The sequence below is a fragment of the Siphateles boraxobius genome, unplaced genomic scaffold (assembly GCF_051911475.1).
Source record: "Siphateles boraxobius isolate OS27281-9 unplaced genomic scaffold, OSU_SipBor_1 54, whole genome shotgun sequence".
NCBI lineage: Eukaryota > Metazoa > Chordata > Actinopteri > Cypriniformes > Leuciscidae > Siphateles > Siphateles boraxobius.
In genome coordinates, this window is record NW_027509180.1 from 1,404,491 (window position 1) to 1,419,881 (window position 15,391).

Genomic DNA, 15,391 nt, shown 5'->3' on the forward strand with positions numbered 1-15,391 from the left:
ACCCCGCCCCCCGTGGGCATGCGTCATCGGCGAAATGAGGATAGAGTGTATTTTTAGTCCCGCCGAGGCCGGACCAATCTCCATTTCTCAAACATTTCTCAGTTCCTCTTAGTTTGAGCGGCTGAAAATGTCAATATTGCAGCAATGAGCCTGTTGTATAACACGCACGCATGCAAACAAACGCCAACACACACAAAACTGTGATGACGCTCTATTATGTGCTCGAGCTATTTTAAGCTTTTGTTGTTTCCCCCTGTGGTTCAGTGGCGAAACCTACAGCCATCGCACGGGAGACCCGTGTTCGGTCCCAGCTCTCGCAGCAGATAAAATTTAGTCTCGCCGCGGCCAGACTTGCACTGATACTTTTCGCTCGTTCAGTTCCAAGAAAATGTGACTGTTCCAGTGTATTTTGCAGTAAACAAGCCGGTACCATGGCCCGCTTGCCTGCACACAAATGCTGTTTCCACGGCGACCCAGAAAAATCATATAAGCAATGTATTGTCTGGTATTCCGGCCACAGCCGATGGTGTTTTGAGTGTAATAAAAATGCCCACAGCCCAGTGTTCATTTCTACACACAAACACAGTGCAGGGCTCGCACATATGAAATCGACTCATGTCAATTGTGCATTAAATGTGGTGAACGTGCCCACAACCCAGTGCCCACAAACACTACACACTGCATGTGCCACGTTTTCTGTAAAACGAAACCAACACACATACAGTCAGCTAAGACCCACGGTGTTTAAGTCTCGCCGCGGCCAGACTCCACCGAAACCTCTCGCTCGTTCAGTTCCAAACAATGTGACTGTTCCAGTGTATTTCGCAGTAAACAAGCCGGTACCACAGCCCGCTTGCCTGCACATTAACGCCATTTTTACGGCGACCCAGATAAATCCAATAAAGAGTGTATTTTCTGGTGTCCCGGCCATAGCCGATGGTGTTATGAGTGTTGTAAGAATGCCCACGTCACAGTGCCCATTCCCACACACAGACACAGCCCGCCACAGTTCAGGGCTAGCACAAATAAAATCGACTCGCAAACGTAGTGAATGTGCCCACGACACAGTGCCCACAAACACTACACAGTGCGTGTCCCACGGTTTCTGTAAAAACGAAACCAACACATATTCAGTCAGCGCAAGCCAACGGTGTTTTCAGTGCAGTAAATGTGCCCGCTGTCCCGCGCCCACATTCACTCACAGACACGCTGAACCCTACGGGGTTTGTCCCGCTCGTTCTCTCTCCACAATTTGTCAGAGAAAGCGAGTGCGAACAGGCTGCCCGCCGTGATCGGGCGCGCCCCCCGCCTCGCGCACTTTAAACACAGTGTTCATGTCTCAGCACACCGAAGCTCTGCAGCCGCCGCTGTGCCGCAGCCAGAGCCCGGATATCATTCTGCCTCTAGCTATCCACGCGAATGCATGGGCAATGCTTCCCGGGGTATCAGAATGGGTGTTGAACACTATAAAGAGAGGCTATTCGCTACAGTTCGCTCGACGTCCCCGCCGTTGCACGGCGCGTGTCGAAACCACGGTGGACAATGAAGTATCTCATCTACTCCGAACCGAAATAGCGAAACTACTGAGCAAAGGGGCCATAGAACCTTTATCTCAGGCTCAGAGCGAAGGGGGTGTATACAGCAGATATTTTCTGGTACCGAAAAAAGACGGGGGTCTCAGACCCATTCTAGATCTGCGACAATTGAACAAAGCGTTTCTGAAACGCAAGTTCAAAATGCTGACAACCAGCAAAATCCTCACGCACGTGCGCCAGGGAGACTGGTTCATGTCAATAGATCTGAAAGACGCCTATTTCCAAATACAGATTGCGTCACGTCACAGGCGATTCTTGAGATTCGCCTTCGAGGGCCAGGTATATCAATACACAGTCCTACCGTTCGGCCTGTCTCCAGCACCCTGTATATTCACGAAGTGCATGGACGCGGCTCTCGCACCCCTGAGACTTCAGGGCATGCGAATTTTGAACTACTTGGACGACTGGTTGATTCTAGCTCGATCACGATCAGAGCTCATAGAACACAAGACCGCATTACTCGAGCATCTCGAGAATTTGGGTCTCACAGTCAATTGGGCGAAGAGTTCGCTGTCTCCCAGCCAGAAAATCTCCTTCCTGGGAACAGTGATGGACTTGCTGTCTATGACAGCACGTCTGTCGCCGGAGCGAGGACTGAACATTCAGCGCGCCGTGAAATCCTTCCGCCGCGGCTCTATAGTCCAGCTCAAACGGTTTCAGAAAATGCTGGGCCTCATGGCCTCAGCATCTTCAGTACTTCAGCTGGGCCTGCTTCGCATGCGCCCACTGCAGTTATGGCTGAAATCACGAGTTCCGCCCGGGGCTTGGGCCGCTGGTCTGTTTCGCCTCAGGGTCGACAGGAAATGCGTCTCGGCTCTGAAACCTTGAAAAAAGCCGACTGGTACCAGTCAGGCGTGAGTCTGGGGACTCCCTCGAGTGTGATGGTGGTGTCCACGGACGCCTCCACCTCGGGGTGGGGAGCGCTGCTCGAGGGCAGACCGTTCTTGGGCCAGTGGTCAGAACGGGAGAAGCTCCTACACATAAACTGTCTAGAAATGCTGGCAGTAGACAACGCGCTAAGGCGTTTTTGTCCCCAGATAAAAGGCCGCCACGTCTTAGTCCGGTCGGACAACATGTCAGTGGTGGCGTACATAAATCACCAGGGCGGCGTCAGGTCCCGAAGCCTTTACAGGCTGACGAAACGCTTCCCTGGGCTGGGCTCAGCACAACCTGCTTTCACTGAAAGCAGCGCATGTGCCTGGTCACCTGAATCTGGGACCAGACAGACTGTCCAGAAACAATGTCCCAGCAGGGGAATGGTCGCTGCACCCGCAGACGATCCAACTGCTGTGGGAGACATTCGGCAGAGCGCAGGTGGACCTGTTCGCGTCCCAGGAAAACGCTCACTGTCCGAACTTTTTCTCCAAGAGCAGGGACGCGCTGGCCCACGTATGGCCCCGACGCCCCCTCTATGCTTTTCCCCCCCGTCTCGCTCCTGCCTCAAGTGCTGGAACGAATCAGGGAAAATGGATGCCCAGTGCTGCTCGTTGCTCCGCTATGGACGAACCAAACCTGGTTCCCAGTCCTGATGCAGCTGGCCAGCACTGCCCCGTGGCCGATACCGGTGAGGAGAGACCTCCTCTCTCAGGCAAAGGGCTCAATTTGGCATCCTCGCCCGGAGTTATGGTCCCTACATGTGTGGGCCATCAACGGGTACCCGCTAACCTCCCGGAGGGAGTGTTAAACACGATCACGCAGGCTAGGGCCCCGTCTACTAGACGGCTCTACTCCTCGAAATGGTCAGTGTTCTCTACCTGGTGTCAAGCTCAGGGCTTTTCACCCGTAGACTGCGGGGTTACGGAAGTGCTCTCCTTCCTTCAGGAGCTGCTGGATAAGGGTAGAACCCCGTCCACGCTCAAAGTATACGTGGCGGCCATAGCAGCGTTTGCAAAACCGACGTCTGGCCAGTCACTGGGGAAGAACGACCTCGTCGTGCGATTCCTCAGGGGAGTTCGGAGGCTGAATCCTTCCAGACCTCCCTCAGTCCCTATGTGGGACCTTTCTACGGTTCTGGAAGCCCTGAAAGGTGCCCCATTCGAGCCAATCCATTTGTCAGACATGAAGCACCTGTCTTTCAAAACGGTATTTCTTGTGGCTCTTGCTTCAATGAAGCAAGTGGGGGAGTTGCAAGCGCTTTCAGTAAGCGCGTCCTGTATTGAGTTTGGGCCTAATGACTCAAAAGTCATACTCAAACCAAGGCACGGGTACGTGCCAAAATCCCTCAACACACCGTTCAGGGCCCAGGTTATTTTCCTGTGCGCCCTCCCGGTGAACAATGAGGAGGCGGATGCTAATCTCCTTTGCCCCGTCAGGCCGCTGAGGGCTTATGTGTCCCGCTCGTCTGTCTTCAGGCAGACCGAGCAGCTCTTTGTTTTGTTTGGCGGACGCTCCAAGGGACTGGCCGCATCAAAACAGAGCCTATCCAGATGGATAGTCGATGCCATAGCGCTGGCTTACACTTCTAAGGGCCTGCAGTGTCCTTTGGGTGTCAGAGCGCACTCCACGAGAGGCGTGGCCTCTTCGTGGGCGTGGTCTAGTGGGATTTCCTTGCATGATATCTGTATGGCGGCGGGCTGGGCCTCGCCGTCTACATTTATAAGGTTCTATAACCTAGAAGTTCCCGCCTTACAGGCCAAGCTGCTGTCGGTCTAGAATTCAGTACTATCTGTCCAGCTGCGCCGGCGCAGAATGCTGAGTTTTGATTGAGTATCGCTCACTGATCGATGGAACAGCTCCATGGGTGTTGAATAGCCCGTATTTTTGCCCAGTTCAGGCTGAACGCGTTCACCCTGTCTGCGGGATATACTGTTGACATAACTAGCTCCTATGGGATGCTATTTCGTGGGGAATGATGCTGGTAGCCTCTCTTCTCCGACTCTCTGTGAGTCTTCGGTGATTATGCACTATATGAGCCCCGGGCTACTGCCCTTGGGACTTTGATGTCGGATCCCAGTACGCACGGCGTCTTACATTGTGTTCCCCATAGCGTAAGATATTACGCAGTACGAGAGATACTCTCGTAAGAGAACGTACTCGGTTACTAACGTAACCTCGGTTCTCTCTAGAGAGGGAACGAGTACTGCGTATCTTGCCGTGCATACAACAGTGCTGGTTCGCTTCAGCGATGAAAACCAGTTTGTATCAGCCTGTCGAGCGTATTTATAGGCCAAGGCCACGCCTATTCTGGCGGGACGCGACGAAATGGGCGCGAAGCACCCCCATTGGATGTCACGTCACGCAGGGCCTCTCTCGATAGGCTTGCTGCTGTTGCCGCAGGGCAGCCAATAGGCGCGCGAGCCGTCTTGCCTATGTCTGCACGCTGCCGCACAGCGTTTTACATTAATCAAAATTAAAGGATAATTTTTGGTTTCAATATCTCGTGGAAAAGAGGTTTTCCCCATAGCGTAAGATATTACGCAGTACTCGTTCCCTCTCTAGAGAGAACCGAGGTTACGTTAGTAACCGAGTACGCTTTTCGCAACCACACATACGACTTGTTTAAATACATTTATGTTGTTAATAAATGACAATCAATTATTGTTGTACCTGCAATATCTCCATGTTTTGTTTTTCACTGTAGAAAACTCGATGTCATGATTGCCAATGCAAGAGAGAGCCGGCGTCCTTTTTTTCATTTTTGTTTTATGTTTAGTTAAAGTAATGTGTTTATTATATTAATAAGATAAAATGAATGGCAATTACATCAGTACTTCAAGTTAAGTTTACACGTGAATGTTTTGACGTACATCAGTGATGTGAAAGAAGTCGAGGAGAACAATAAAATGTAAAGTAAAGCTCAAGTACGAGTCGTCTTTGCAAAGTAAGCAGAATAATGCAACATTATCTCATCAAACTGACTCATATAACACATTTTTAATTTAGGGTAAAATTTCTGCTCATTTCTTGATCTTTTAAAAAAAACTGCTGTTTCAGATTATACTCTCTTTACAGAGGTGTTTTACAGATGCCTAACCCTATTTTTTATTTTCACTCTCTTTGTGATGTTATCCATTTAACCAGAACTGGTTTATCTGGATGAGCTGCAGTTTTTAATTTCTTTGTGAAACACAAGGAAGAAAGCAATACAAGTTTAAACACACTTCATGTGCAGATCACTTACAGATTTCACTTTGAGGGAGAGAGATGATCATAACTTCAGCTGAACATGGACTTGCTTATGTTCATTTCTGTGACCGTGATTCCAGTTATATCGAACGGTATGCACTGGATTATGGGTGACATATGGATTTCTTTACAAAATATTTAATTTATTTTCTTTATAAAATGTTTTATTTGTACCTGAATAGTGAAGAAAATACATATTTCCTCCTTCTGTAAAATCAATGCATGTGTTATAATTAGTAAAAATTAAGAGCATAGATGAATCTCTCCTGTTTTACTTGTCATTTTTAACACGATTTTGGATTTTGCTCAATGTCTTTTTATGAGCTGGGCTAAAATCGTGGAGTATGTGCTTGGCATTGGGTAAAAGGAGAAAAATAGTGAGGACCTCAGTGCTTACTCTTAAACTAAAGTACATCATTTCTGTCAAGACCACTATCGTTAAATACAATTGAATATTAGCATACAGTTAGGATTGATGGTATGGTTCTGTTCTGGGCGAGAACTCCTTGCACTTCCAGTCAGCCTAGCGTGAATAAGAGCAGCAATAACCCCGCTTAGGGGGAACACAACAGAATCAACATGAATGTATGCATGCAGATATTATCATTTCAAGATTTTAAAGTAAAACACATTAATTCAAGATTTTAAAGTAAAACATAATTCAAGAATTTATTCTGATTCGAGGGGAGTCAGAATGCCAGATCCTGAGTGACGAGAGGTGGAGCTGGGAATGGAGGAGGGTAGGGCTGGGCGATATATCGCACGATATTGTTATGCGCATCTCGTCAGTAAAGCCGGTTCCTTGATTAGTAGTAAATCACCTTCACCTGCTTTCAGATGCAACGGCATTTACTACAAAGAGCCGTAGTTAACTGACAAGCTGAGCCATATCGCATCAATATCGCGGACGTATCGCCAGCAATAATTAATGCGATATGGCTCAGCTTGTCAGTTAACTACGGCTCTTTGTACACAGCAAAAACTCCAGTGTTAAATTAACACTCCTGGGAGTGTATATGAGTCCACACTCAAGAGTGTTAAAGTTAATGAGATAATTAAGTGATTAATTTAGTGATGATTGAGCATTATTGAAGACACCTGAAGAATCACTGAAGGAGAAAAACTCAAATTGTAAGCCACCGTTTTGGCGATCATTGTTTGCTTTAGTTGGACTCTTGATCCTTATATTATTAACTTTAGATTTTGTTTGGCTACTTTATCTGAGTTATAACTGCCAGGTGAACAAAGAAAAAAAGTGATCTGATGGTGTTGGTTATATTATGACAATCATCATTTGAACTTTATGTTTTTGATGTATGTTGTTTGTTACCGCATAACTGAGATTCTGCATGAATATCCAGAATTTTAGCTATAATTTAAAGGATTTCTTAAAAGTTGTTTTCTAAAAGAAAAAATCTTTCTTTTAGGCACATGCAGACTTCAAGATTCAGTCAATGCATCTCAACAATGGTGACGAGCAGAATATTCAATTAGGAAAGTAAATTACATAGAAAATTCATATCATAATTTATTCATATCGCAATGCATGATGAGAGCCATTAATGAGTTGTGATTGGTGGCAGCCACTGCAACATGCTTTATTATTGTCACCATTGTTGAGATTCACAGGCTGATTATTGATGTCTGTTTCTAAATAAATTCATTTGAAAGTGTTTTGATCAGAACAAAGTTTATTAAATATTTTGGATTACAAGAAACATACCTATACTCATATGCTCTTAAATCACAAAGTTGTTGGCAATAAGTTAACCCAAACTATCTCAATAAGATTCATTTTCAGATCACAGCATGATTATGCCAGAACACATCCAATACTATCAGATCACACTTTTCTTTGTTCATTTGACTGTTATAATTAAATAACAGCAGACAAACAAATTTAAAGTGAATGTATAAAGGTTAAGAGCCCAACTAAAGCAAACACTTATCGCCATAACGGTTGCTTACAATTTGTGATTTTCGCCTTCAATGATTCTGCTTGTTAACATCAGGTATCTTCAATAATGCTCAACCATCACTAAATTAATCACTTAATTATCTCATTAACTTTAACACTCTTGAGTGTTAATTTAAAGGAGAACTCCGGGCAATTTTTAAGTTAATCTTGATCGTTAGACCTTTGTGAGTACTGACTATAGAAAAAAAAATGAACCGGATTGGTGCTTGCTACTCGGAGCTGCGACCGCGAATGCCCAGAGCTCCCACCCAGCTAAAACAGCAGTTATGGGGGCATGGACATAAAGAGCGTTTATGAGCCTCTTAACAGACACATCATGCAATTAAAATGTCTGTCCAACATGAACAGGGACCCTACATGTGAACAAGAAACGTTTAGCAACTTAGCCATTGTTTCAACTCACCTAAATAGTCTTTTAGACGGCAAGCTGTAGTCTCGCGCTGCAGTCCCGTGCTGTAGCCGGAAAAGGTAAACAATGTCCAGGTGGGAGGAGCGTTGATCATGTGCGACGAGTTAAGATCAGAGTTGCTTACAAGTGAAGAAGAAATGGTTCGTGTTTGTGCCTTTCCGAATTGTGGCAACAGAATGCGAAAATATAAGAGCTTAAATTTTCATCGTCTTCCTTTCCATGACCTCGAGATTCTGCAGTTGTGGCTAGTTGTACTTCAACTTGATGTGCAAACTCCCGTAGAAGTACTACGCGCTAAAGATTACCGCATTTGCAGCGAATACAATTACAATACAATTACAATTCAAGTCGAAGAAGCTAGTGAAATAATTAAAGCTTTGTAAATAAGACTACAAAAACATTCATGCACATCTCTCCTCATGCCGTGTGCGCCCAAATGGAAGGATAAATAAAGTTTGCATTACCTCCACAGTGGTTGCACCCGTCTTTGTACATGGAATGGCATTTTTCTTCAAACGGCCCCGCTGTGTTGAGTGTGTGTCATCCTTGTCAAAGTGTTCGCTGCAAATGCGGTAATCTTTAGCGCGTAGTACTTCTACGGGAGTTTGCACATCAAGTTGAAGTACAACTAGCCACAACTGCAGAATCTCGAGGTCATGAAAAGGAAGACGATGAAAATTTAAGCTCTTATATTTTCGCATTCTGTTGCCACAATTCGGAAAGGCACAAACACGAACCATTTCTTCTTCACTTGTAAGCAACTCTGATCTTAACTCGTCGCACATGATCAACGCTCCTCCCACCTGGACATTGTTTACCTTTTCCGGCTACAGCACGGGACTGCAGCGCGAGACTACAGCTTGCCGTCTAAAAGACTTTTTAGGTGAGTTGAAACAATGGCTAAGTTGCTAAACGTATCTTGTTTACATGTAGGGTCCCTGTTCATGTTGGACAGACATTTTAATTGCATGATGTGTCTGTTTAGAGGCTCAAAAACGCTCTTTATGTCCATGCCCCCATAACTGCTGTTTTAGCTGGGTGGGAGCTCTGGGCATTTGCGGTCGCAGCTCCGAGTAGCAAGCACCAATCCGGTTCATTTTTTTTTCTATAGTCAGTACTCACAAAGGTCTAACGATCAAGATTAACTTAAAAATTACCCGGAGTTCTCCTTTAACACTGGAGTTTGTGCTGTAGAGTAAATGCCTCTCAATCTGAAAGCAGGTGAAGGCGATTTACTACTAATCAAGGAACCGGCTTTACTGACCAGATGCGCATAACAATATCGTGCGATATATCGCCCAGCCCTAAACTCCAGTGTTAAATTAACACTCAAGAGTGTTAAAGTGAATGAGATAATTAAGTGATTAATTTAGTGATGTTTGAGCATTATTGAAGACACCTGATGTTAACAAGCAGAATCACTGAAGGAGAAAATCACAAATTGTAAGCCACCGTTATGGTGATCAGTGTTTGCTTTAGTTGGGCTCTTGACCCTTATACATGCTCTTTAAATTTGTTTGTCTGCTTTTGTTAAATTATAACAATCAAATGAACGGTTATGTCCTGGCATAATCATGCTGTGATCTGAAAATGAATCTTATTGAGATAGTTTGGTTTAACTTGTTGGTAACAACTTTGTGATTTTAGAGCATATATGAGTATAGGTATGTTTCTTATAATCCAAAATATTTAATAAACATTGTTCTGATCAAAACACTTTCAAATAAATTTATTTAGAAACACACACATATATAATCAGCCTGTGAATCTCAACAATGGTGACAATAATAAAGGATGTTGCAGTCACTGCCACCAATCACAACTCATTAATGGCTCCCATCATGCATTGCGATATGAATAAATTATGATCTGAATTTTCTATGTAATTTACTTTTCCTAATTGAATATTCTGCTCGTCACCATTGTTGAGATGCATTGACTGAATCTTGACGTCTGTGTGTGCCTAACGGGAAGATTTTTTTTTTTAGAAAACAACTTTTAATAAATCCTTTATATTATAGCTAAAATTCTGGATATTTATGCAGAATCACAGTTATGCTGTAACCAAAAACATAAATCAAAAACATAAAGTTCAAATGATGATTGTCATAATATAACCAACACCATCAAATCACTTTTTTCTTTGTTCACCTGTCAATTATAACTCAGATACAACAGCCAAACAAAATCTAAATTTAATAATATAAGGGTCAAGAGCCCAACTAAAGCAAACACTGATCGCCATAACGGTTGCTTACAATTTTAGATTTTCTCCTTCAGTGATTCTGCTTGTTAACATCAGGTGTCTTCAATAATGCTCAAGCATCACTAAATTAATCACTTAATTATCTCATTAGCTTTAGCACTCTTGAGTGTGGACTCATATACACTCGCAGGAGTGTTAATTTAACACTGGAGTTTTTGCTGTGTACAAAGAGTCGTAGTTAACTGACAGGCTGAGCCATATGGCATTAATTGTCGCTGGCGATACGTCCGCGATATTGATGCGATATGGCTCAGCTTGTCAGTTAACTACGGCTCTTTGTAGTAAATGCCGCTCCATCTGAAAGCAGGTGATGGCGATTTACTATACTAATCAAGGAACCGGCTTTACTGACGAGATGCGCATAACAATGTCATGCGATATATCGCCCAGCCCTAGAGGAGGGTAATCAGCTCCTGAGAAACGCCATAGCTGCTGATAATACTGAAGGAGCTTATTAGTTGGGGACATTTACATTTAATTTTATATTTAACAATATTTTTACAACATTATTTTCCTGCTATTTCTGTAAAGCTGCTTTGAAACAATCTGTATTGTAAAAAGCGCTACATAAATAAAGGTGACTTGACTTCACTTACTGTATGTATACAGTGATCGGAGTTGTATTCCTATCAGGATCAGCTGAGAGTCACTGATGTGAGCTTGACTAAGGAGACCTGCCAGAACTGACACTACGCTTACATTTTAAAATACACAAGATAAAAATAGGGATGCAAATTTCAACAGCTAAAAATATCATTATCGAGTTTTGACTACAAAACTAGCTTTATTTCACTTTTCTCTTTCCCCTGTCTATGGGAAAAACATTGTTTTCAGGGTTGACTGTGCGCGGTCCCTCTGGTCCTCTGGTTGCTCCTCTGGGATCTTCACTGGTTCTGCCCTGTTATGTTGATGAACCTTTACTAATGGAGGATCTGAAGGTGGAATGGAGAAGAAAAGACTCAGATACTTTAGTTCATCTGTATGAAGGTGGTGTGAGTCGAGCAGAGGCACAGCCGCAGGATTATCAGGATAGAGCTCATTTCTTCACTGAGGAGATTAAACATGGAAACTTCTCCCTCCGTCTGGATGATCTGAGAGCTGAAGATGAAGGAGAATACACATGTACAGTTCAGAGTCAGCAGGAGTCTGGAGAAACTGAGGTTCAAATAAAAGATGTTGGTGAGTCTGAACTGAAATGGATCTACAGAAATACTTTGACTGTATGTGATATTTACACTGTTTGTTCTTTCAGAGCGTTTGCTAGTCTCAGGATCAGATTGGTCCATATCTGCGTCTGTGGGTGAAGATGTCACTCTGAACTGCTCTGTAGACTCTCACATCACACCTGAAGACTTTGAAGAGGTTTCCTGGAAGAAAACCCATGAAGATGATGAAGATGAAGACATGGTCCTGCTTTACCAAAACAACAAGGCTTTTCCAGATTCATCAGATGAGCGCTACCGAGACCGAGCTGAGTCCTTCACTGCTGAAATCCCCAAAGGAAACTTCGATAAAGGGATTTACATGTGTGAAGACTTTGCTGGTGGAGCTTCAGCCATTGAAATTGTAGTGCTGGAGCAAGAGGGTGAGTCCAATAACTAACACACAACTGTAATTTAGTTATACATTTACATTCAGTTTTATATAAAGTGTCTCTAGGGCTGGGCGATATATCGCCTCACATTGTTATGCGCATCTCGTCAGTAAAGCCGGTTCCTTGATAAGTAGTAAATCGGCTTCACCTGCTTTCAGATGGAGCGGCATTTACTACAAAGAGCCGTAGTTCACTGACAAGCTGAGGCACATCGCATCAATATCGCGGACGTATCGCCAGCAATAATTAATGCGATATGGCTCAGCTTGTCAGTTAACTACGACTCTTTGTACACAGCAAAAACTCCAGTGTTAAATTAACACTCCACTGTCTAAAGTGGACTATCGAAATAAAGTGTTACCGTTATAACTGCCAGATGAACAAAGAAAAAAGTGATCTAATGGTTATATTATGACAATCATCATTTGAACTTTATGTTTGTGATTTATGTTGTTGGTTACAGCATAACTGATTCTGCATAAATATCCAGAATTTTAGATTTAATATAAAGGATTTCTTAAAATTTCTGTAAAAAACAACAACTTTCTTTTAGGCACACACAGACGTCAAGATTCAGTCTATGCATCTCAACAATGGTGACGAGCAGAATATTCAATTAGGAAAAGTAAATTACATAGACAATTCAGTTTATAATTTATTCATACCGCAATGCATGATGGGAGCCATTAATGAGTTGTGATTGGTGGCAGCCACTGTAACATGCATTATTATTGTCACCATTGTTGAGATTCACAGGCTGATTATTAATGTCTGTGTTTCTAAATAAATTATTTTGAAAGTGTTTTGATCAGAACAATGTTTATTAAATATTTTGGATTATAAGAAAAATACTGATAATCATATGATGTAAAATCACAGAGTTGTTGCTAACAAGTTAAACAAAACTATCTCAATAAGTTTCATTTTTCAGATCATAGCATGATTATGCCAAAACATGACCACACTATCAGATCACACTTTTCTTTGTTCATTAGACTGTTATAAACCAATAACAGCAGACAAACAAGTAGAGTTGTGACGTTCGTGAACGAACCGATTCTTTTGAACGGCTCATAAACATGAACGATGGGAGCCGAGTCACGGCTGGAGGGGAGCCGTTCTTTCTGTCGTTCTTTTTTTCCTATGCGTGTTTCACACAGATGCACACAAATTAGCTCCTCAGTTATAGGGGAAGGGGCGCACCCAGCGCAGGGGTACTACTGCCTAACAGCATGATGATAGTAGTTGTGCATGCGCGCCCATCCTTTACGTGAGTACTCCAATGGAAAAAAAAACCTACGTGCCTTTGTCATTGGGTAGGAGCGGAGCCAATGACTTGTGCGCGCTGCCGTCAAGCTGGCTTCTTAAAACTGACTAAATATTTAAAAAGAGCCAAAAGAGATTTTTTAATCAAAATGTTCTTGTGTGATAACAATGTTCTTGTGTGGAAGTGTTACTGTTTGTAGTAAAAGCTGTTTTGCACAGAAATTCATTGCAGCCGGCTTTGTTTTTTATGTTTATTTGTGAGTAGGTATTGTATGAATAACATAAGTCAACATAGCTTTACACATACACACACTTTGTACTAAAGGTGAATCCAAAATAGTGATGTCACTTTCTAAACAGAGGGATGTTGTGCAACCCTATGGTATATAGTCCACACATGACAAATGAGGTAATAATCTATATTTCAGAAAAATTCAAACTCAGATATTGGTGTGTGATATCTGAGTTTAAATTATTTGACTACAAATCTCACCTCATCATTCCTCCCAGTGATTATTTCCAGGATAAACTGAGATGCCCTCAAGCTGGCTTCTTAAAACTGATTAAATATTTAAAAAGAGCCAAAAGAGCCGTTCTTTTGAACGGCTCTTTGTAAGGAACGGATCGCCAAGATCCGGATCCCCTCAAAGAGCCATAAATCCCATCACTACAAACAAGATTTAAGTTGAAAATATAAGGGTCAAGAGCCCAACTAAAGCAAACACTGATCACCATAACGGTGGCTTACAATTTGTGATTTTCTCCTTCAGTGATTCTGCTTGTTAACATCAGGTGTCTTCAATAATGCTCAATCATCACTAAATTAATCACTTAATTATCTCATTAACTTTAACACTCTTGAGTGTTAATTTAACACTGGAGTAAGTGCTGTGTAGTAAATGCCGCTCCATCTGAAAGCAGGTGAAGGTGATTTACTACTAATCAAGGAACCAGCTTTACTGACGAGATGCACATAACAATGTTATGCGATATATCGCCCAGCCCTATTCAGACACAGCTTTTGATGAAATCAACTGAATATAAAAGACATTCCATCTGTGAAGATCTCAGCAGAGGAGGATTAAACAACTCTCAACATACTCTGACTTAATACATTAAAATACATTATGAAAATATTATAAAAATGAATGAAGAAAAATAATACAAAAAAACATTAAACAGTAAAATGTTAGTCTTCAATTCGAATCTTCTGCTTTGTATGCTGTTATGTTTTATGTTTTTGCAATTATTAATATCATGATGATCACTGAGGTATACTGTGTTTCAGGCACCAGTGGAGTGCATCATGTGTTCATCAGTTCTGGTGAAAATGTGCGTCTGTCCTGTAATAATGCTCTTTCTGACTGCAAATCAACTACATGGTCCTTCAGCAGACACTCAGCAGCAGTTGCACTGATTACTGGAGGGATAAAGAATAAAGACACAGAGAGTCATGAGAGACTGAGTCTGGAGTCTGACTGCTCTCTGAACATCAAGAACGTCACAGAAGAAGATCATGGATTATACATCTGCAGACAATATGTGAATGACAGACAACAAGGAACTGATGCACTTGTTTATCTGCATGTTCTTCATGGTAAGTTTATGATTATTCAATTTAAAAAGGGCAGATTCTCCCCACATAGCAACATTGTTTCGGCCCAGATACGGCCCACATCTGGCACTTGTGGAATACAGATCTGGCCCACATGCAGCGTGGAATGACAGCCCTTGGCTCCTGTTTGCCAGATCTGGGCCACAAGCAGGCCATAGCAATGCCACATGTCAGCCAAGAGTAAAGAAATAAACCAGAACTGGACTTTATCTGAGCCACAAAGTCTTTGTATATTAAATATGGCGTCATCTCAACCTTAATAAGCCTGTTAACAAGCAGAATCATTGAAGGAAAGAAGAGAACAGAACAGAAAAAGAGACAAACAGAAACACAAGAACTACAACTGACTTCAAACACAGTCTTAAATGAAATCAACTGAAGAGAAAAGAAGACAATAAATCTGTGAAGATCTCAGCAGAGGAGGATTAAACAACTCCACAAACAGTTTTACCAGCTTCACTTATTACTAACCAGACTGACTTTATTTCTGTCAGACGTCTACACAAGTTTTATTGAGAATTAACTGAGGTTTAACTCTAACGT

General features: G+C 42.7%; 2 protein-coding genes across 2 annotated transcripts in view; both read left to right on the forward strand.

Moving 5' to 3' along the window:
- Positions 1 to 15,391, forward strand: part of LOC143714503 (uncharacterized) — a gene marked incomplete at its 5' end in the record, with an annotated part of 55,437 nt that overhangs the window by 12,424 nt on the left and 27,622 nt on the right. The window contains one exon of the mRNA XM_077205720.1: positions 14,522 to 14,830. Within this exon, the coding sequence (XP_077061835.1) occupies positions 14,522 to 14,830 (309 nt within the window). The remainder of the gene's footprint in view (positions 1 to 14,521; positions 14,831 to 15,391) is intronic.
- LOC143714355 (butyrophilin subfamily 1 member A1-like) lies at positions 5,749 to 11,975 on the forward strand. The gene is made up of 3 exons (XM_077205473.1): positions 5,749 to 5,812; positions 11,208 to 11,552; positions 11,626 to 11,975. The coding sequence occupies exons 1-3, from the start codon at positions 5,761 to 5,763 to the stop codon at positions 11,973 to 11,975; spliced, it is 747 nt and encodes a 248-aa protein (XP_077061588.1). The 5' UTR covers positions 5,749 to 5,760.